Consider the following 23,849-nt stretch of genomic DNA (forward strand, 5'->3'; position numbering starts at 1 on the left):
TTCTGTTTTGTTTAAATGGCTGATAAAATAAGTTGTGCTGAATGGAATATATATTCCAGTTTTTGTGTCTTTTTGCAACTTAAGGTTTTGCCTAGAGGGATTCTCTGTTTTTAATCTGATTACCCTTAAGGTATTTATCATCCTGATTTTACAGAGGTGATTCTTTTACTTTTTCTTCAATTAAAATTCTTCTTTTAAGAACCTGATTGCTTTTTCCTTCTTCTTAAGATCCAAGAGTTTGGGTCTGTGTTCACCTATGCAAATTGGTGAGGATTTTTATCAAGCCTTCCCCAGGAAAGGGGGTGTAGGGCTTGGGGGGATTTTGGGGGGAAAGATGTTTCCAAGTTGGCTCTTTCCCGGTTATGTTTTGTTAGACACTTGGTGGTGGCAACAATAAAGTCCAGGGACAAAAGGTAAAATAGACCAAAGATGAGAGTCCCTATCTTAAGCAATGACCTAAGACACCACCTGGAAAGTCTCACTCTTTGGCCCTGAATCTCACTCTTTGGGGCTGTAAATCTTACTTTTAAGGACAGCCAACCCTTGGTATTTCTACATGTGAGTCCCAGGATATTGGAGAGACAAGGTGGGTGAGGTAGTATCTTTTATTGGACCGACTTCTGTTAGTGAGAGAGACATTACCTCACCCACCTTGTCTCTTCAGAATTTGTATAAGTATGTTCTTCATTGTAAAGAAAATCCTCCAGGGAATCCGCTCCCTTTTCAGTCCCAACAACTAAGTTCTGTAAATTTTTAGTCTTTTATACAGTAGGTCATGAAGAAGTGGCTGTTGGTTTGCCTCTCTCACACACTACTTTCTGGGTGATATTCTCAGAGGCAGACTCAACTCTGTCTTTCTCCACCAGCAACTTCTTCTCCTGGGCTTGTGTCATGATTGTTTCCTGAAGAGCATTGTAGTGTGATACAGAAAATATGAAGTTGAATAATCATATTAGACATTCACATATAGGCCAGAATCTTGGCGTAACTTGCCTTAAGTTCTGCCAAACAACAGATGTTGCTTCTGTGTTTTACAAGAGGAGAAGTAGGTTGTGTAACTCTAATTAGGTAGGCTTAACTACAGACTCTTGCTAAGTTGTGAAGAAACTTCCCCTTTTACATTTTTCTTCTATTCTATACACTTATAGATTTGTAATACAGCTATAGCAGAACATGCTACACTGTTTGGTATAGTATCATAAGGTATAACATTATTAGACAAAAATCTGAAGGTATCAATTTAGTTTTCTGATAGTTTATTAAATCTTAAGTTCTGTAAAGACATTCTGTAGCAGACCCCTTCAGTTTGAGGAAGTTTCATTATCTGACCACAAAACATTGCAAGTAGTTCAGATCATGCTTTCTATTTTGTGTAGAAGTAGAGCAATATAAAATATATAACTGATCTTTAACAAAAATAAACAAGTTATTTGTATTAAAGAAGCTGATATATTCAGGTGGTAGGTTGAGAAACCAATGTGTAAATCTTTAAGGTGAACAAAATATTAAGGCCTACATGACCATAATGCCTGATCAACTGTATAATTGGCTGTCACACAGAAAGAGTTCTCCTTTGTGTGTCTGTGCATATATACCTTCTACTGTAGGTGTATGTTAGGGTTGCCAGGCATCTGGTTTTCAACCAGCACACCTAGTCAAAAAGGGACCCTGGTGGCTCCGACCAGCATTGCTGACCAGGCCGTTAAGTCTGGTTGGCAAAACAGCGGGGCTAAGGCACACTCTCTGGTTCCGTGCAGCTCCTGCCTGCCCTGGCACTGCGCAGCGCTGCCTGGCTGTAACTCTGCCTAGGGGCTGGACATGGCGGCTGCTTCTGGGAGCAAAACGGAGCCAGAACAGCCCCGCTGCAGGAGCTGCCTCAGGTAAGTGCTGCCCAGCTGGAGCCCTGAACCCCCTGCCCCAGGTCGGAACCCCTCCCGCACCCAAACTCCCTCCAAGAGCCCACACCCCCCTTTCGTGCCCCAATCCCCTGCTCCATGTCAGAATCCCCTCCCACACCAAACTCCTTCCCAGAGCCTGCACCACACGCCCCAGCCCTGAGCCCCCTCCTGCATCTGAAGCCCCTCATTTCCAGCCCCGCACCCCCGAGGCTACAGCTGCAGCTCACACCCCCTACTGCACCCCAATCCAATGCCCCAGCCCTGAGCCCACTCCTACACTCTGAACCCCTCAGTTCCAGCCCGGAGCCCACTCCTGCATTCCAACCTCATCCCTGGCCCCACAGCAATCCAGAATGCCGATGGTGTCATAAATATAAAGGGAAGGGTAAACCCCTTTGAAATCCCTCCTGGCCAGGGGAAAGCTCCTCTCACCTGTAAAGGGTTAAGAAGCTAAAGGTAACCTCGCTGGCACCTGACCAAAATGACCAATGAGGAGACAAGATACTTTCAAAAGCTGGGAGGAGGGAGAGAAACAAAGGGTCTGTGTCTGTCTGTATGCTGGGTCTTTGCCGGGGATAGACCAGGAATGGAGTCTTAGAACTTTTAGTAAGTAATCTAGCTAGGTATGTGTTAGATTATGATTTCTTTAAATGGCTGAGAAAAGAATTGTGCTGAATAGAATAACTATTTCTGTCTGTGTATCTTTTTTGTAATTTAAGGTTTTGCCTAGAGGGGTTCTCTATGTTTTTGAATCTAATTACCCTGTAAGATATCTACCATCCTGATTTTACAGGGGGGATTTCTTTATTTCTATTTACTTCTATTTTTATTAAAAGTCTTCTTGTAAGAAAACTGAATGCTTTTTCATTGTTCTCAGATCCAACGGTTTGGGTCTGTGGTCACCTATGCAAATTGGTGAGGCTTTTTATCCAACATTTCCCAGGAAAGGGGGGGTGCAAGTGTTGGGAGGATTGTTCATTGTTCTTAAGATCCAAGGGTCTGGGTCTGTAGTCACCTAGGCAAATTGGTGAGGCTTTTTACCAAACCTTGTCCAGGAAGTGGGGTGCAGGGTTTTGGGAAGTATTTTGGGGGGAAAGACGCGTCCAAACAGCTCTTCTCCAGTAACCAGTATTAGTTTGGTGGTGGTAGCGGCCAGTCCAAGGACAACGGGGGGAATATTTTGTACCTTGGGGAAGCTTTTGACCTAAGCTGGTAAAGATAAGCTTAGGAGGTTTTTCATGCAGGTCCCCACATCTGTACCCTAGAGTTCAGAATGCGGGAGGAACCTTGACAGATGGCAATGGAAAAAGTCATGTACTTGGGTATACAATTAGGCATGCATGGAAGGAGACCTGATATGCAGCAGATTGAGTTAATATGTAAACTCCCAGAACCTCAGGATATCTCTGCTCTAAGATCCATTCTGGGACATAATGGCTTTTCAAGGGAATTTGTGGAAAGCTATGCAGAGATAGCACATTCCTTGTACCTGCTTTTGAAAAAAGGAATGGGCGTGGGGTGAGGAGCAAAAAGAAGGCTTCAATAAACTGAAGCAAGCACTTATATCCAAAACCAGATACCCCAATCCAGCTGCAACTGGAAACACCTGAAAGAGGCCTGGGTGCTGTATTGCTCCAGGACACTGGATGTGGACCCAAACTCATTGCCTATGGGTTGAAGGTGCTTAGTGACATTGAGAAACAGTACTCGACCTGTGAAAAGGAAGTTTTAGCCCTGACTTGAGCACTGAATCACTGGAAGTACTTAATGGGGATGTCTCCTGTGGTTCTTAAAATCATCCACACACCGATAAAATACATCCTGTCAGGCCCTATTAACAAAGGAAGGGTATTCAACCCCAGGTTGGCAGGATGGACCCTCAGCTTACTAAATAAAAACATAGAAATGCATAAAGCACCCCAGTTATCCATCGTTCCCTATGCCCTACTGTCTCAAGGAGAGGACCATGAGTGTCCTCTGCCGCTGGAAGACCTGCAGCAAGTCAAGTCACCTTTCCAGATAGGAGCTTCCTATCAAGAAGCAAAGATGAAAGGACTAGATATTTGGGTGGTTGACAGAAGCTGTTTCTATAAGGATGGCAAGCCATGTGCCAGCTTTGCAGATAAACACCCAGAACATCCTGCAAGGTAGCGTAGTACCTTATTCAGTTCAAACTGCCAAGGTGGTTGTGGTATCAGCAGTACTGGATGCAGCTGAACCTGAAGTCAACCTTTTCATCTGTTCCGATTCAGATTGGGTGGTCCGAGCCCTATCTGAATGGACACCTGTATGGATCCAGAGACCCATGAACTCAGCTGACAGTAAGCCGGGTGGCTCACTCTAAATACCTACTGTATGCGTGGAGGCTTGCAACAACTCAAAGAGGTGATACCCACCTGTTCAAGGTTAAAACCCAACGAAAAGATCAGTCCAAAGTTTCCAGACTGAATAATCAGGTGGACGGGCTTGCTAAACAAGCAGCACAAATGGGCATAGAACAATTATGGACCAAACTGAACAAGAAAGCATATAAAGTCCAACCCAGGGATGAAGAAATAAAAAGCCAGCTAGATATTGAGGCCTTGCAAAAGCAAAACAAGGAATTGCAAGATCTCCTACAAAAAGGAAAACACTGCAACTACATGTTCAGAAATAAAGAAAGGCTGATAATGGCTTTTTAAAAGGATATTGAAGACACAATGCCGGTCTTGGTGGTACCCACATGTTTAAGAAAATAATTTGGTTAGTTTATCTGAAAGCCAAGGACACTTTGGTTTGGATAAAACTGCAACAGAACTACTAACTGCAGTCTGTAACCTATCATTTAAACCATCTTCTGTACCAGATGACTAATGTGACACCAATTTTTAACAAGGGATTCAGAGGTGATCCTGGCAATTACAGGCCAGTAAGCCTGACTTCAGTACTAGGCAAACTGTTTGAAAATATAGTAAAGAACAAAATTGTCAGACACATAGATGAACGTAATTTGTTGGGAAAGAGTCAACATGTTTTTTGTAAAGGGAATCATACCTCACCAATCTACTAGAATTCTTTGAGGGGGTGAACAAACATGTGGAGAAGGAGGATCCAGTGGATATAGCATACTTAGATTTTCAGAAAACCTTTGTCAAGGTATCTTATCAAAGGCTCTTAAGCAAAGTAAGTTTTCATGGGATAAGAGGGAAGGTCCTCTCATGGACTGGTAACAAGTTAAAAGATAGGAAACAAAGTGTAGGAATAAATGGTCAGTTTTCAGAATGGAGAGGTAAATAGTGGTGTCTCCCATTGGTCTGTACTGGGCCTGATCCTATTCAACATATTCATAACTGTTCTGGGAAAAGGGGTAAACAGTGAGGTGGCAAAATGTGCAGATGATACAAAAGTACTCAAGGTAGTTAAGTCCCAGGCAGACTGTGAAGAAATACAAAAGGATCTCTCAAAACTGGGTGACTGGGCAACAAAATGGCAGCTGAAATTCAAAGTTGATAAATGCAAAGTAATGCACATTGGAAAATATAATCCCAAACTATATATATAAAATGATAGGGTCTAAATTAGCTGTTACCACTCAAGAGAGAGAGATCTTAGTCACTGTGGATAGTTCTCTGAAAACATCCACTCAATGTGCAGCAGCAGTCAAAAAAGCAAACGATGTTGGGAATCATTAAGAAAGAGAGAGAAAATATCATATTGCCTCTATATAAATCCACGGTACACCCACATCTTGAATACTGCATGCAAATATGGCTGCCCTATTTCAATAAATATATATTGAAATTAGAAAAACGTTCAGAAAAGGGCAACAAAAATTATTAGGGGTATGGAATGGCTGCCATATGAGGAGAGATTAATAAGACTGGAACTTTTCAGGTTGGAAAAGAGACGACTAAGTGGGGATACGATAGAGGTCTATAAAATCACGACTGGTATGGAGAAAGTAAATAAGGAAGTGTTGTTTACTCCTCCTCACAACACAAGAACTGGGGTCACCAAATGAAATTAATAGGCAGCAGATTTAAAACAAACAAAAGGAAGTATTTTTTCACACAACACACAGTCAACCTGTAGAACTCCTTACCAGAGGATACTGTAAAGGCCAAGACTATAACAGGATTCAAACAGAACTAGATAAATTCATGGAGGATTGGTCCATCAATGGCTATTAGCCAGGATGGACAGGGATGGTGTCCCTAGCTTGTGTTTGCCAGAGGCTGGGAATGGGTGACAGGGAATGGATCACTTGATGAATACGTGTTCTGTTCATTCCCTCTGGGGCACCTGGCATTAGCCTCTGTTGGAAGACTGGATACTGGGCTAGATGAACCTTTGATCTGACCCAGTATGGCTGTTCTTATACAACCACAACATGCTAGATGCATAGAACCCCTGTTTATAGGATAGAAGAGATGGCTAGGAACCCAACTTTTATGAGGAATCTCTGCTAAGAAAGTAAAAAAGAGGTTTACTGAATACAGCTCTAGGAGGGGCAGGAACAGATCTCAGAGTATTAAATAGTATAGATGTAGAAATGTTGGCTAACAAATTAAATGCAGTGGGACAGCACTTAGGAGCGATATCCAAACCCTTGAAAACATCTCTAAATGAGAAGTACTAATCCTAAATAATAGCTAGTTTGCTCCCTGGATTGGAGGAGCTTCAAGAAGTGGGTCACTTAGCATTACAAACAGTGGAGGTATTACAGAGCAATGTATCTATGGCATTATCTTGTATACAAGCACAAACATGAACAAGCCATGTGGTAAAAGACATAAGGGATAGAATGAATGAGTGGGATCCTACCTTTAGAAATAAGAAGTGAAATGTGAACGCATGCCACTATTTCTGAGCAAAAGTTTTATTCTTGGTGGAAAATGGCAAACTTTACATATAATGTACAATTAAATCAAATTACCACCTATATAGTGATGATGTCTGATGCTCAGATGCTATGTAGCATTAGGATTAAATGCTAATAATAGTGTAATACAACCAGTGGAACATAAACCGTGGGCCATGAAACAAACTTCTGTATGGAAGACCGTGGAACTTGAAACCTGTATGGAAGAACATGGTATTGGATATGTTTGCAATCATGATGCTATACAACCAGACAGAGCCACTTTATGGCTTCACATTTAGCCAGTCATTCACAAGATACTGCTTTCCTGCCTGAAAGAAATGGTAGGGGGCCAAGAAGCACATTAAAATGGTGTAAAACTTTCCTGAAGACTGATGGTGTTGCTTTTTTTGGGGTAGAGACAAGAAGACAGTTGGAGCATTTGGTTGCTGGTTTCTGCTGTTGCCCCTACTGAAGCATGATGCCAAATCCCTGGCTTGCACAAGCACAGGTTTTCTGATGAGTCAAGTGTATGGGTGGTTCAGGGCCACCATCCGTTTGAAGGACTTCAACATGGAAGTCTGCATCTTTATTTGGGCATTAGGTTGCCCCTAAGGGATGCTACAAACAGGGCCAACCAGAGGGGGAGCCAGGAGGGCCATTTGGCCTGGGCCTCAAGCTCAAAAGGGGCCTCAAATTTAGACACTTAATTTTTTGGCATTTTTTGGCATTTGATAAGTTTTGCAACTTGTTTTTATGCGCATCCCTATTGGACCAAAATGTAACACGCTCTCTCAGCTTAGAGCTGCAAATTTAAGCAAATAAGAGATGTGATTTGGTAAAAGACAATTTTTTTTGTTAACTGATATAGATTGTCATATTAAAGATTTTAAAATGTTCATAAATATTAATAAAAATATATCCATTCTGATGCCACAAGATTAGACAGTGATGAATGTGTCCTCTCAGATCAGCTGATTATATAAACAAATGACTACTAGTGGCTGGTGTGGGATCAAGTGCATGTTGAAAGGTAGAGAATTGTTACATTTTAGTGTCTTTTATAGTTTTACGTCTAGTTGACTAAGGAATTATTTGTGTGTGAGAATTCCTCATTACTATCTTCGTATGGTAACTAAAAGAGGTGACTGGTTGGTTGGTTGGTTAAGCCCTAGCTTGGTAGCCTAGCCATCATCATAAGATTTCGTAGTCTATAGGCCCAGATTCAAGGTGAAAATCTGTGAGGACAAACTTGTTCAGAGTGTTTTGTGAGGACACACATTTGAAATATTTGGACAATATCCCTCCCTCTGTATTCGTGTCTGTGTTTACTATATATATATATACCTTGCGTGCTTGAGTTTTGATTCAGTGATAAGGATAATAACCTGACTGTTTCATTTTGTGTTCTTAATTAGTACTCCTTCTTTTACGTCTTTTCAGCATTTGTGTACCATTCAGCATTTGTGTACGTTTACAGTAGAAGATTTCAAGTGTGGATAGGATGGAGCATCAACAGAGGCCTGGTGGAAGTTGAAAGACCGAATACCATCACATGAGAGTTCAACGTCACACAAAGAAAACTATGTTGCATGGAAATCAGCCAGTAGGGCAGCATCAGCTGAAAGTTCAGTTAAGAATTTACTCTTGTCTAACCTCTCTACAGAAATTAGCAACTGGAAAAAACTTCTTGAGTACATCCTAAATGTCATCGTTTTTCTTTCTGAGCGGGGATGGGCTTTCTTTGGTTCCAGTCAACATATTGGTGATCGTGCAAATGGAAACTTTCTAGGCATAGTTGAGCTCCTCAGCAAATATGACCTACTTTTATCAGAGCATGTTAAACATATTTGAGAATCGCAAGAGAGTCAAAAGCGCATGTAAGTCCATTATCTCTACACACACATACAAAACGAGTTTATTGAGCTATGTGGGTCACTCGTACAAACAACAATTCTTGATGAGATTTGAAATGCCAAGTATTTTTCAATCATTGTTGATGCCACTCCAGATTGTTCTCACAAGGAAAAGACTACTATGGTTATTTGTTTCAGAGTAACAGCCGTGTTAGTCTGTATTCGCAAAAAGAAAAGGAGTACTTGTGGTACCTTAGAGACTAACCAATTTATTTGAGCATGAGCTTTCGTGAGCTACAGCTCACTTCATCGGATGCATACCATGGAAACTGCAGAAGACATTATATACACACAGAGACCATGAAACAATACCTCCTCCCACCCCACTGTCCTGCTGGTAATAGCTTATCTAAAGTGATCATCAAGTTGGGCCATTTCCAGCACAAATCCAGGTTTTCTCACCCTCCGCCCCCCCCACACAAACTCACTCTCCTGCTGGTAATAGCCCATCCAAAGTGACAACTCTCTTCACAATGTGTATGATAATCAAGGTTGGCCATTTCCTGCACAAATCCAGGTTCTCTCACTCCCTCACCCCCCTCCAAAAACCACACACACAAACTCACTCTCCTGCTGGTAATAGCTTATCCAAAGTGACCACTCTCCCTACAATGTGCATGATAATCAAGGTGGGCCATTTCCAGCACAAATCCAGGTTCTCACCCCCCCCCCCATCCCCATACACACACAAACTCACTCTCCTGCTGGTAATAGCTTATCAAAAGTGATCATCAAGTTGGGCCATTTGCAGCACAAATCCAGGTTTTCTCACCCTCCACCCCCCCCCCCCAAACCAGTCGGAGAACACTTCAATCTCTCTGGTCACGCAATCACAGACATGAAGGTCGCTATCTTAAAACAAAAATACTTCAAATCCAGACTCCAGCGAGAAACTGCTGAATTGGAATTCATTTGCAAATTGGATACTATTAATTTAGGCTTAAATAGAGACTGGGAGTGGCTAAGTCATTATGCAAGGTAGCCTATTTCCCCTTGTTTTTTCCTACCCCCCCCTCCCCTCCGACGTTCTGGTTAAACTTGGAGAGTGGTCAGTTTGGATGAGCTATTGCCAGCAGGAGAGTGAGTTTGTGTGTGTGTCCCCGGGGGAAAGAAAAAAAAAAAAAGGGGGGGGGGTGAGAAAGCCTGGATTTGTGCTGGAAATGGCCCACCTTGATTATCATGCACATTGTAGGGAGAGTGGTCACTTTGGATAAGCTATTACCAGCAGGAGAGTGAGTTTGTGTGTGTGGTTTTTGGAGGGGGGTGAGGGGGTGAGAAAACCTGGATTTGTGCTGGAAATGGCCCAACTTGATGATCACTTTAGATAAGCTATTACCAGCAGGACAGTGGGGTGGGAGGAGGTATTGTTTCATGGTCTCTGTGTGTATATAATGTCTTCTGCAGTTTCCACGGTATGCATCCGATGAAGTGAGCTGTAGCTCACGAAAGCTCATGCTCAAATAAATTGGTTAGTCTCTAAGGTACCACAAGTACTCCTTTTCTTTTTATGGTTATTCGATATATTAAGATTGTAGACAGCTCAAAATTTTCAGTTGAAGAAAAGTTTATTTTGTTTAATAATTTTATGAGGAAAAAGTGGAAAAGAAACTGCTGCTCAAGTACTAGAAATTCTAGAAAGTATTAAGTTCAATTTTCAAGTCTGCATTGGTCAAGCTTATCATAATGAATCTAATATGGCTGGGAAGTACAAACGTGTACAAGCAGTTCTGCTTGAGCATAATTCAAACTGTTTTCTCTCCAGCTGTGGAAACAACACACTAAAACTTTTATGTGTTGACTGTGCTGCATCATGCAAGGAGGCAATTACTTGCTTTGGAACTGTTCAGCAAATGGACAGGATTGTCAGTAGCAGTCCACAAAACTGGGCAATTCTGAAGCAGTATCTTCCTGTTTCACTGCATGGGATGTCCAAAACTAGATGGTCTGCACGGATTGATGGTGTTCAGCTGGTTGCACAACATTTGAATTCAGTGAGAGAGGCTTTAAATTAGCTTGAATCTCAATCTCACTGCACAGGCTCGAACTGAACTTCAGTCTATTCAGAAGCACATGTCCAAATTTAAATGCATTCTGATGTCATCTTTGTGGATGAAGCTACTTACAGTGATCCACCAAACTAATCTGGTAATTGAAGCACGCAATGCTGTACTTGATGTTGAGAGGGATAACATCGAAAATCTTATCAATGACAGTCAACAGATTTGTGAACAATGGGATGCGATCCTGACTGAGCCCAAATTAGTAGCACAGAATACTGGCATTTCATCTGAGTTCTCCACCAATCGCAACTTACCTACTGAATTCGATGCCGAGCAGCATTATAGGGTCAATGTCTTCCTTGTCATGATTGACTCTATTCAATAAGGTCTTACACATCGATTTGAGTCCCTGCGACTAATTTGTACCCTTTTTGGGTTTCTTTGGCAGTTCAACAGACTGAGTAATGAAGATCTACTTTCGGCAGCTGAACAATTTCAGCAACATTACAACAAAGAAATCTCAAAAGATCTCAGTGATGAGGTCATCTTCCTCAAACAAATACATTCAACGAACTTTGGATTGCAAGCCAAAGGAATTGCTTCAAGAAATACTTGAACTTGGACTCTCTGGGGTGTTTCCTAATATCGCAATTGCATTCCATATTTTTGTCAGTTTACCTGCATCAGTGGCTTCAGGTGAATGTACCTTCAACGTGTTAGGTATAAAAAAGTAAGAAATGTTTGTACTGTTTAATATTTTCAATTAGTTGTTTTTAATCATGTATTTTTGAAGTAATGTTAAGTGAATCACTGGTTTTAATAGACTCTAATATGGAATATATGAACTATGACCCTTGGGCTCCATCTTTGTAAGCGAACTTGTTTACAGTTTAGACACTGGAGTCCTCTGGCTCAAACCAGACTAAGCCAGCTTTTCCCGCCAGAGCCAACCCCCAACATTCTAGTCCCTCAAAACTTTTCCTGCCTTAGAGATTATACAAGATCTTGCTCAGCGCCTGCGTGGTGCTGTCCATTCCAGCGGCAGCGCATGCACGGTTGGGTTCCAGAGCTAGAGAGAAAAGTACCATCTACCCCACAGCAAGGTTGAGGAAGGAAAGACCTGTCATCTCTATCCCCGTCACAGTGAATTGAATCCATCTTACCTGTGGGGGGTCCTGCTTTCCTGGTGTCCATCATCCCAAAGGGTCTCCCCGCCTGCACCAAAATCCAGCAGTTGTCGGGACACTCCAGCAGTCGTCGGGACTCCCCAGTGGTCCTCCTCAAAGGCTTCCAATTAGTTGGAGAGTAGAAGGTCTACTCTCATCAGCGTCCCCTGGAATCTTTGAGTAAGCAGCAGAACCCTCTAAGAACCACTCCATCCATCCTAGCAAGGCATAAAAACAGCCTCTACAAGACTGCTGAAGTCTTTTGTGCCTCATAAAAAGAAAACTCAACCATCTTTAATTTTTAACTCTAAAAAGAAAAAGGAGAATGTTTTATTCAATAATTACATGAGAACCATCTAGTATTTTTTTCAATATTTTTTTCGAAAGTCAGTATGCAATGTAATTCAGTAATGATCTCATTGATTAGCCAAATGACAAGGTTTTCCTATAAGAGTTAAAATTATCTTATGGCAGCTATACACATGAACACTAAAATTCCATTACAATGCCCTTATAATCAACCTTCAAAAAGGAAAGAGTACCATCCACAACATGACATGCATCCGACGAAGTGGGTATTCACCCACGAAAGCACATGCTCCAATATGTCTGTTAGTCTATAAGGTGCCACAGGACTCTTTGCCATCCACAGCAGGATTCAATTTAGGATTAGACAGTTATGTGACTAGGATTAGTAAAGATGTGCAATTTATACTAGTTAGGATAAGCATTTGAGGAGAGAGAAAACCTCATGCTTGATATTAGAGTCTTCCCAAAGGTGTAATTACCAACATTACAATTTATGGCATATTTTAAACTTTCCTCTGAAGTCTCTGATGCTAGCTGCTATCAGACAGTCAGGAATGCAAGAATCCAGCACCATTCCTTAAAAATAGTGTTTGAATATAAGTAGATACATATCAACCAGCACATCGAATACAGTTTTCTTTCTTCAGAATTAATAGTTCAATCTACTTTGTCATTATGGGAGTTAGCACTACCTCAAATGAGAAAGCATTCAACTAGTTTCTAATGAATCAGTGTTTCATCAGACTGACACAGATCCATATTGTCTTTTTAGTGCTTGAAGTTTTAGCTTGTTTCCCTTCATGTCACAAATGCAGTCATGGTTTTGTGGTCTATAATTAAGAAACCAAGGCAAAAGTTTCTTTGTATACAAACTCTTAAAAATATGGCTTGATTCAGACGGCACTGCCCTACATTTTTAGGATCAAGTTGATATTTAATAGGCGAAGGATAGTTTAGTCAACAAGCATTTGTAGTAACCAATGATTTGTAGGTGTTTCAGAATACCTGTGTCTAAAAAATAAAACATTTTTAAAAGAGGAGTTAAGCTGGTGTTTTCTTCATGTGTTTTCACATTAAGCACTGTGTATGTTTATCAGTAACAGGGCATTAGGATATAGTAAGCATGAAAGCTTCAAAGAACCCTACGCTCCTTGTTGTTCCTTCAAAAAGGATAAGACATTCATCTTGTTTAACAGATATAAACTTAATTGGTCTTAAAGTATTCCCCTTCTCTTCCTTTAGTCAGCACAGTTTTGTATTGATGGTCACAATTTACTTACTAAAAATGTAATCTGTAGTAACAGATTATAAACAGCTCGAAGCAATTAAAAATGGTGAAAAACAGAACTGGTGATAGTACAAGGTTTCTTCTTGCAAAAGAGAAAGTGTGAAAGATGTGAGGCACGAGAATACTTCCAAAATGAGGCAACAGAGGTTGAGGAAAACTTACAGAAAGCATACATCACGGTATTCATGTTCAGTTATCTGTTTTTACATCATCTCCTACTTGCGTCACTTTTCTCAGAATAGTTCATTTGTTAATCTTTAATAAAGGTTGCCAGTGAAAGTATTCCTATTTTTATTCTTACTGTTGCAAGCCCCATTTTTAGAGGATTTTTTAAAGTGATTATTGGCACCTGTTACAAGCATTCTGGAGAAGTGACAGACACATTAATGAATTTAAAGACAGATACACAGATACACTAACAAGTTGGTTAATACATTTAAACTTTTGCATTTTCTAGTTGTATGTATATCTGTCACAAGAACATATCACCACAGAACTACACCAAGTTTTAAATCACATTTCAGTTGGTTTACTATACATTATCATCATTCCCCTTACTGAATTCACTGTTTGTCTAAATTGACTTCTGGTAATTGTATATAATCAAGTGAAACATGTGTGGTGGGAAGATGAAAAGTCATTCAGAAAATCATTTCAGGCATGCAATTTGACTCTAAATCTTAATTTAATACTTAAGATATTTGCAGTATGTTTACATGTTTCTGCAACTTTCATCACATAATTAATTGTGGGATGATAGCTACAGACTTCATTCACAGACTTGCCAGCACTCACTCAGGGAAAGGGAGGTGCTCTTTCATTCTGGAGCTGGATTTGGCTAATTGCTCAATGATTTAGAATCTTGCTTTTTAAAAGCCCTCCTTTCAAAGTATCGGAGATGACTGCAGAGGACAGCTTGGTACTTGGGAGATCAGAGGACTAGCCACACATGGTGTATATTCTAATTTGACGGCAGCCGCAGGTTGGGAATGGTGTGCCAGCCCCAGTCACTCTCTGCGAAGTAATGAGAGCCCAGGCCCTGTGAGGGCTCCTGCTGGCGGGGGCGGCATAACTTGCCCGGGACCCTCCCCCCATATCCGGAAAGCGGGCAGTTCAGTTGTAGCCCCCTCATGGGACACGTGGGGGAGGAGGCACGGAGACGAGCCCTTTGGGCCCTTCTTGCTCAGCCTGAAGTCTTAGGGGCACCGCACCCCCCCGCCTCAAGCCGGGGGACTGCCCCGCCCGTGCTAGGTCTGCGAGACCCGTTCTCCCCGCCCCGTCCCACAACGATCCCAGAAGGGGACGCCACAGCTGCAGCCCGCACCTGCTTCCCGCCCCAAAGCGCCGGACTGCAACCACAGCAGGCGACGCCACAGCCCGCTGGGGCGGCCGCGAGGCAGGAAGGGGCGGTCCTCCCAGAACACCCATACGATTGGACGGCAGGGCCGTCAGCAGCTGAAAACTCATTGGCTGATGCTTCCCATAAATTTCCACCCCTGCGCCCCTCCAGGGAGACTGGGTCGCGTCAGCGCCCCCTAAGGGTAGTTGGGCGGTGCTGCACCCCCCCTTCATCTCAAATCGGGGCAGGGCCGCTCGGGTCTCGCCGCAGATTATGTCAGTGCCGAGGCGAAAGGGGCGGGGGGACGGAGGAGAGGCTCAGAAATAGCCCGATGACTGCAGCTGCTGGGCTGAGCCGTGGAGTAGATGCGGCAGCAGTTACTACCAGCCGCAAACCAGGCGCCGCCTCAGCGGCAGGAGGGGAGCTGCCGGACGCCCTGCGTGGGCTGAGGAGGGGGGTCAGCCATGGCCAGTCGCGGCAGCTGCCCCGAGGAGGAGGAGAGGGAGGAAGCCGCCCTGAGGAAACTGACCGTTCGCCTCACGAACGTGCAGGAGGGGACGCCGCTGGAGAGCTTGCTGCAGACGCTGGAGGACCTGCTGGCCTTGGCCCACCGGCCCCGCGGTGAGGTTCCTGTCCCGGCGGGTCGGGCGCCCACCAGGGCTCCCCGGCTCTGCCCCGGCGAGTAACGGGCTCTTGTTTTGTTTCCACCCCCCGCAGCGCCCCGGCTGTTCGGCGGCCGAAACGTCCACGTGCCGGTGTTGCTGGTGTTGGACTCCTACCCGCGAGTGGTCGCGCTGCAGCAGGTAAAGGCCTCGGCCGCCTCTCCTGGCGGCCTCCCCTCCATCCCCAGCTGCCCGCTGTCAAGCCCGCGGGCCAGAGCCGCCTGGCCCAGCCCCCTTGGGAGCGACGGGGCCCAGCCCCGAGCTCCCCGCAGCTTCGCGGGAAGTTTGGTTTCAGAGCCAAACGGTGCGCGGCTGGTCCTGATTGTCTCATGAGCCAAATCAAAACTCACTCGGCGTTCGGGACGGTCCAGCTCCGTGCCAGACGCTAACCATCAGCCATGGCAGTAAAATTGAGCTCTTACCAGGGCGGGGCCTCTGGTGGAAGGGGCGGGACTGGGGGGGGATTGGGGGGGGGGTCAGCGCAGGGGTCCTCCCCCACCATATGCATCAGACGAAGTGGGTATTCACCCACGAAAGCTTATGTGCTAATACGTCTGTTAGTCTATAAGGTGCCACAGGCCTCTTTGCCACATTAAAGAGAAACACACAGAAGCGGATTAAAAGTAAATAACAATATACCATTTACCATTTAAATCTGTGGAATTCAGTTATCCAAGTTGCTTTTTTTCTTCTGTGTCAAATTACTTGGAAAATTTTAAGAAACAGATTAATGTAATAGTGGTACCTATTATATACTAATAATATTACCAATATATTCTACTATTATCATGGACCACTGCTCTAGAATACTAATGATTTTTAATGGCTAAAGTTTGTTGTCACCTGTTTGCTTATTTGAATTATTTTCTTTTTCTTTCTAAATACTAAACCAAAATAAAGCAAACAAGTATATTTATAAATTATGTAAGTACTGTACTACACAAATTTCCAAATCACATATGGTATCATATGCTACAAATGTGATATAATATTGGACGTATTCCAGTAATGTTCTTAAACATAGCAGGGTGTGTTAAGAAAGTGACATCTGACTTAACTAGCCACTGTCACGCACAGGAAAACCTCAGAAACAAAGCAGGGGAAATTCTGCAGTTTAAGATTCTGCTTGGTTATCTCTGTAATATAAGACTGACTCATTTTCATATTAAATATTACAGGTGCTTTTCCATGTCATTGCCAGAAAACACATATAAAACAGATCCTTCCTGTCAATCACATAAAATAAAATGTATGTTACCCCCAAAGGATATTTACAGACAATATTACCTCTGTATGGCTGGTTTGTATTTTTTTTTTAATAAATGTGAATGATTGCAATTGTTTTCACCTTTTAAAATTTCGGTTTGTTAGGAAGCAAAATATTAAAATCCCCCACAAATATATCTATTTTAAATAATGGGAAAGGTCGAAGTTAAAACACACACAATTAAAAAAAATTCAGAGTAAGCAATAAATTGTATTCTTGACTCTCCTTGTGATGTATAGTTATTGTAATAATAATGAAATAGTAATTCTTTGCACTGCTATTATACCTTTCCTTTGAGGATCTCAGAGCAATGTGAGGAATCTGAAACTTCAATTTCCTGGCTCACTATTCAATTATCACATAGGTAAAGGATTTATAGAGCCATTACTTTTAGGATCGAACCCAGCAGTTGTTTAGCAATAGCAAAATGATGCAGAAGTTTAGAATAAAGAAAAGGAGTACTTGTGGCACCTTAGAGACTAACCAATTTATTTGAGCATGAGCTTTCGTGAGCTACAGCTCACTTCATCAGATGCATACCGTGGAAACTGCAGCAGACTTTATATATACACAGAGAATATGAAACAATACCTCCTCCCACCCCACTGTCCTGCTGGTAATAGCTTATCTAAAGTGATCATCAAGTTGGGCCATTTCCAGCACAAATCCAGGTTTTCTCACCCTCCACCCCCCCACACAAATTCACTCTCCTGCTGGTGATAGCCCATCCAAAGTGACAACTCTTTACACAATGTGCATGATAATGAAGTTAGGCCATTTCCTGCACAAATCCAGGTTCTCTCACTCCCTCACCCCCCTCCAAAAACCCACCCCCATACACACACAAACTCTCTCTCCTGCTGGTAATAGCTCATCCAAACTGACCATTCTCCAAGTTTAAATCCAAGTTAAACCAGAACATCGGGGGGGGGGGGGGGGGAGGAAAAAACAAGAGGAAATAGCCACTCCCAGTCTCTATTTAAGCCTAAATTAATAGTGTCCAATTTGCAAATGAATTCCAATTCAGCAGTTTCTCGCTGGAGTCTGGATTTGAAGTTTTTTTGTTTTAAGATAGCGACCTTCATGTCTGTGATTGCGTGACCAGAGAGATTGAAGTGTTCTCCGACTGGTTTATGAATGTTATAATTCTTGACATCTGATTTGTGTCCATTTAGTCTTTTACGTAGAGACTGTACGTAAAAGGGGCCCCTCTGCCATGTACATTTACGTAGAGACTGTCCAGTTTGACCAATGTACATGGCAGAGGGGCCCCTTTTACGTACAGTCTCTACGTAAAAGAATAAATGGACACAAATCAGATGTCAAGAATTATAACATTCATAAACCAGTCGGAGAACACTTCAATCTCTCTGGTCACGCAATCACAGACATGAAGGTCGCTATCTTAAAACAAAGAAACTTCAAATCCAGACTCCAGCGAGAAACTGCTGAATTGGAATTCATTTGCAAATTGGACACTATTAATTTAGGCTTAAATAGAGACTGGGAGTGGCTATTTCCTCTTGTTTTTTCCTCCCCCCCCCCCCCCCCCCCCGATGTTCTGGTTTAACTTGGATTTAAACTTGGAGAATGGTCAGTTTGGATGAGCTATTACCAGCAGGAGAGAGCGTTTGTGTGTGTATGGGGGTGGGTTTTTGGAGGGGGGTGAGGGAGTGAGAGAACCTGGATTTGTGCAGGAAATGGCCTAACTTCATTATCATGCACATTGTGTAAAGAGTTGTCACTTTGGATGGGCTATCACCAGCAGGAGAGTGAATTTGTGTGGGGGGGTGGAGGGTGAGAAAACCTGGATTTGTGCTGGAAATGGCCCAACTTTAGATAAGCTATTACCAGCAGGACAGTGGGGTGGGAGGAGGTATTGTTTCATATTCTCTGTGTATATATAAAGTCTGCTGCAGTTTCCACGGTATGCATCTGATGAAGTGAGCTGTAGCTCACGAAAGCTCATGCTCAAATAAATTGGTTAGTCTCTAAGGTGCCACAAGTACTCCTTTTCTTTTTGCGAATACAGACTAACACGGCTGTTACTCTGAAACCTGTCGTCATGCAAGTTTAGAATAGGAAGTAAAAAATATCTCAAACTGAAACTTTAGGGGAAATTTTGGAAAACTGCATAAGGGAGAAAGTAATGACTGTACCTGAGCTGCAAGTGCAGGACACTGAGATAATATCTTTAACTCACCTTTAATAGTTGGTTTTAAAATGAAGTTTCAGCCTTCTGTCTGAATTTCTTAACCTTTATGAGTTTACTTTAAGGGTCTACAAAAAGTCTAATGTTGTTTTTAACCAAGCCCATAGCTAGTATGCAACTCAAATCCTTCACGTCACAAAATGCTGCAGTCACCCTTTCCTCTTTTCCCTAATGCTGTCACAATTTTAAATATACTATACACTAACTGTACTCAGTCTTCCCTGCTTCATCCATTGTGATGCAGTCACAATAACTGTGGGATTCTTGAATCTGAGTTTATGGTGGGGACAGTGTGCTGTACAATAACGCCTCACTTAACATCGTCCTGGTTAACGTTGTTTCGTTGCTGATCTATTAGAGAACACGCTCTTTTACAGTTGCACAATGCTCCCTTATAACATTGTTTGGCAGCCACCTGCTTTGTCCACTACTTTCAGGAAGAGCAAGCAGCCCATTGGAGCTAGCTGGTGGGGGCTTGGAACCAGGGTGGACCGGCAGCCCCCCATCAGCTCCCCTAAGTTCCCTGTGCGGCAGCTGCCCAGCAGGCTATCAATTGCCAGGCAGTTCAGCTGTCCCTGCCCACACTGCCCTATGGTGCTCCTGCCCTCTGCCTTGAAGCTGCCCCCAGGAGCCTCCCGCTTGCTGTGCGGGGGTGTGTGTGTGTGTGTGCTAATGTCAGGGTGTCCCCTCCCCCTGCTCCTGTACCCCATCTCCATAGAGCCGGGGTGGGGGGAGGGGAGTGGAAATGAAAGGGCTCAGGACGGACGGAGGGAGCTTGCTGGCAGCAGCTGCTGTCTCAACTTGCTTATCTACTTAAGAAGGCGGTGTACTTACTTAAAGGGGCAATGGCCATCTCTCTCACACACACGATGTATGTCTCTGCCATGCAATGTCTCCTCCCTTCATTCGTGCTGCCTTGTAGAGTGTGAGGCTACATTAACAACGATGTGTTAACCCTTGAGGGCTCAGCCGAGTGCTAGTTCATCATTTAGCAGTAAGGCATTCCCTGGGAAACATCCCACCCTCTGACTCCACCAACTCAACCAAGCTTCACAATCATCATTGCTGTGTACAGTATTAAATTGTTTAAAACTTATACTGTGTGTATGGATAGATAGTCTTTTGTCTGGCGAAATTTTTTTACCTGGAACCGAACCTCACCTATTTACATTAATTCTTTTGGGGAAATTGGATTCGCTTAATGTCGTTTCGCTTAAAGTACCATTTTTCAGGAACATAACTACAACTTTAAGCGAGGAGTTACTGTAGATGCTCCATTTTGCTACAGCATGTCTGCACTAACAACTGCTTTTCAATGTACAGGTTAATGGATCAGTAGCTCTTTCTGATTTGTGGCACTGAAGTGAAATTGACCAATGTTTTGAGGTTTGTCTGAGTAAGGGCAGTGTCTGGACTGATTAACAAATTTCCTTCTGGCTCAGCTTGCCACACAGTGATTTGCTGCTGTATCATCAACTCACACAAAGTGAACCTCTACTTCTTAGTAGATCAATATTGTAGATACCAGGGCAAGTTGCACTATTAATACAGACCTCACAAACTTCTCTACAGACAATGGGAAAGCTACTGATCTCCAATAAGTCAAAAATAATAATACCTTAGACAGAACAGATACCATATTTAGTAAGTACTGTAACAACTACAGTTTCTGCGATCGCTGACTGTCAGATTGATGCTGCTTAAATAGTAGAGGACAAGACATGTTTAAATTAAGTAAGTGAATGGCTATCATTGAAACATTACTGGCTCAATTCACTACGCATACTAGTAATGAAAAGGGAACCAATGTTAAAATAACAGAATATTAGTAATGCCACCAAATGGGGTCTTATGTAAATGATCCACTTTAGTACCTGTAAGAATGTTTTTATTTATTTATTTTCCTTTCAATTTGGGCTTTAGGCTCTCGGACAATTATTTAAGATACAATCATTTGCTTACAGTGTTACTAGACAAAGGCTAAGAACCCTAAAAGCCCTGGGGGTTTTATATCAACATTGCAAGAGGGAGCTTATGTCAGCACAGGGGTGGACAAACTTTTTGGCCTGAGGGCCATATCTGGGAATATAAATTGTATGGTGGGCCATGAATGCTCACAAAATGCACACAGGAGGGTGTGAGGGCTCTGGTTGGGGGTGCGGGCTCTGGGATGGGGGCCAGAAATGAGGAGTTCAGGATGCGGGCGGGGGATCCGGGGGGGGGGTGAGGGCTCTGGGGTGGGGCTGGGGATGAGGAGTTTGGGGTGCAGGAGGGTGCTCCGGGCAGGGACTGGGGTTTGGCGGGTGGGAGGGGGATCAGGGCTGGGGCAGGTGGTTGGGGCGCAGGGAGAGGCTCAGGAGTGGAAGCTCCAGGCGGCGCTTACCTCAAGCAGCTGCCGGAAGCAGCAGCATGTCCCTTCTCCAGCTCTTACATGGAGATGTGGCTTGGCGGCTCTGCACGCTGCCCCGATTTGCAGGCACTGCCCCTGCAGCTCCCATTGGCTGCAGTTCCTGGCCAATGGGAGCTGCAGGGGCAGCACTTGGAGTGGGAGCAGCATGCAGGGCAGAGGCCCCTGGCTGCCCCACGTGTAGGAGCTGGAGGGGGGCCATGCCGCTGCTTCCGGGAGCTGCATGGAGTGGCCCCCGACGCTGCTCTCTGGCTGGAGCGGGGCAAGATCCAGATCCCGCTCCCTAGTGGGAGCATGAGGGCCAGATTAAAACATCTGGTGGGCCGTATTCAGGCCGTAGTTTGCCCACCCCTGTATTAGCACATTAGATACTTGCTTTACATTTTTCAGTGTGTACTGGGTCCTTAAAATAATAAATAATTTGGTATGATACAAATCTGGATTTTATAAGGAAAATGTATTAGGGAACAAGAAGGGGGAACTAAAAAAAACCCACGTATAAAGCTAAGTTTTATAATGTTCTACATTTTATAAAGAACAGTAGAGTTAGATGAGGCTGGGGGGGGAGACTTTCAAAATACAGTCTTTGTTAAGCAATGCAAACACATTCGTTTTTGAAGACTGTACTTAGTTCAGCAGCTAGAAAAGGGAAGACGTGTTTTGAACATGAAAGCCTTATGCTATTTCCAGTTTGTTCTATAACTATGTATGGCTTACTGGTACAGACCTCTGAAATCATGTTATCTTTTGTGACATTTTTTACATTTAAACATGACCCACAATTAAAACAAAAAGAAAAGGAGTACTTGTGGCACCTTAGAGACTAACCAATTTATTTGAGCATAAGCTTTCGTGAGCTACAGCTACAGCTCACTTCACTGTAGCTCATGAAAGCTTATGCTCAAATAAATTGGTTAGTCTCTAAGGTGCCACAAGTACTCCTTTTCTTTTTGCGAATACAGACTAACACGGCTGTTACTCTGAAACCTGTAATTAAAACAAATTGACAATAACAAGTCATCAATATTTTTTTCACAGAACCAGACAATAATTGAAACAATTCGTTTATGAAACACGCATTCCATAAATATTTAAAACAATAATTCTGTCTATGTAGCCAAAATATCTTTTCTTAGGGCTTTATTATGGCTTTAAGGCACATAGTCCTATGGTGTGGGAAGTGCATCAGGAGCTCAGGGTGGCATTTTGTCTGATTCAGAAACAACGCCTTTGGGAAACATAGCTTCCATGCCACCTTTTGCAGGAGTGCTGGATTCATTTTTCCCATTCTATGTGGGACGATGGCCTTCTTCTGCCCTGTTCTTCATTCATTTTGCAGATGTTAGAACCACTAAGAGTGAGGAGGGTCTTGTGGAGTTCTTGCATTTAGAGGACTACAAGGGACAGATTCTGTGCAATCCCTGCACAGATGTGCAAAGGGGAGGGAGGTTCCTGTGCTCTCTCCCTTTTCCACCATCTCCTCCTTCTGAACCTTCTTGCACCTGTTCAGGTCCAGGCACAATCCAGCTTTCTATATGTGGTTGAGCCTGTTGTGGAAAGAATGTTCTGAAGGAACCTATGTTGGTTTGAAAGTGATAACTTAGTTACTGTCACTTATTAATTGTATTTTTGTCTTGATCATGGAGGATTACGTAACAAAAGTATATATGTATATATGAGTCCAATTATGGAATGAATTGGTGTCCTCCAAGTGACCAAATAACTGAAATGCAAAATCACCCACGACAAATGATACCCTTACTGTCAGTCTGAGGCAGGGGTGGCCCGTTAATATAGGTGAACTAGGCGGTTGCTTAGGGTGCCAAGTTAAATGGGGAGCCAAATTTGAGGGGAAAGAATCAAATACAAAAAAAATAAAATGGAAAAAAAGATGTCATTATTTCAATTCCCATGCGTGTATGGAGGGAATATGAATTATAATTCATCTCTCTACATTTCTGAGAATTTATTAATATGTCAAATCTTTTATTTACTTCCAAAATAAATAATATTTTAGCAAGTTTTTTTTTCAATTTGCGACGTAGGGTCAAGATGACCCGCTCTGCAGTTTTGATAAGCAATTATTCGGCCACAATGAAACACATCTGCCAGCGGTAAGAGCTGCAATACCAGTGACACCTCACTCAAATAGACATCAAGGTCGCATAGCCAGAAATTCATGTAGAGCGGAGATCTCGTGAGTTGATATACATCAGAGTCATTTTAACACACGTTGCAGGTAGATGGTTAAGAATTAAGTGAATACTGTGGAAAATTGTGTTTCTTGGTGCCAAAGAATAACATTTTTTCAGCTTTATAAATCCAAAATGTGAGTATCTTTAAGCGTTATTGAACCTTAGCGTTATTATCGGGCTATAGAATTATGAACTTTTCTTTGTTTTAACTGGTTCACATGTAATAAATAAGGTCCATAAAAGAAAAGTAACAGAGTTAATGCTTAATAGACTACGAAAGTGATGACATCACACTCCAAGTGGGTATCTGCGAGGATGGGGATTACTTTCCAAACAGCCGGTGTTGGGTT

The 23,849-nt window shown here is 42.9% G+C and overlaps 1 protein-coding gene across 2 annotated transcripts in view; it reads left to right on the top strand.

Annotated features, from left to right (window-relative positions):
* Positions 1 to 15,002: 15,002 nt before the first annotated feature.
* Positions 15,003 to 23,849, top strand: part of LRRK2 (leucine rich repeat kinase 2) — a 119,819-nt gene continuing 110,972 nt past the window's right edge. For both annotated transcript variants that reach the window (XM_077835196.1, XM_077835206.1), the window contains exons 1-2: positions 15,003 to 15,377; positions 15,474 to 15,559. In XM_077835196.1, coding sequence (XP_077691322.1) covers positions 15,221 to 15,377; positions 15,474 to 15,559 — 243 coding nt within the window. In that variant the 5' untranslated portion in view covers positions 15,003 to 15,220. The remainder of the gene's footprint in view (positions 15,378 to 15,473; positions 15,560 to 23,849) is intronic.

Source organism: Eretmochelys imbricata, chromosome 1 (genome assembly GCF_965152235.1).
Source record: "Eretmochelys imbricata isolate rEreImb1 chromosome 1, rEreImb1.hap1, whole genome shotgun sequence".
Taxonomy (NCBI): domain Eukaryota; kingdom Metazoa; phylum Chordata; order Testudines; family Cheloniidae; genus Eretmochelys; species Eretmochelys imbricata.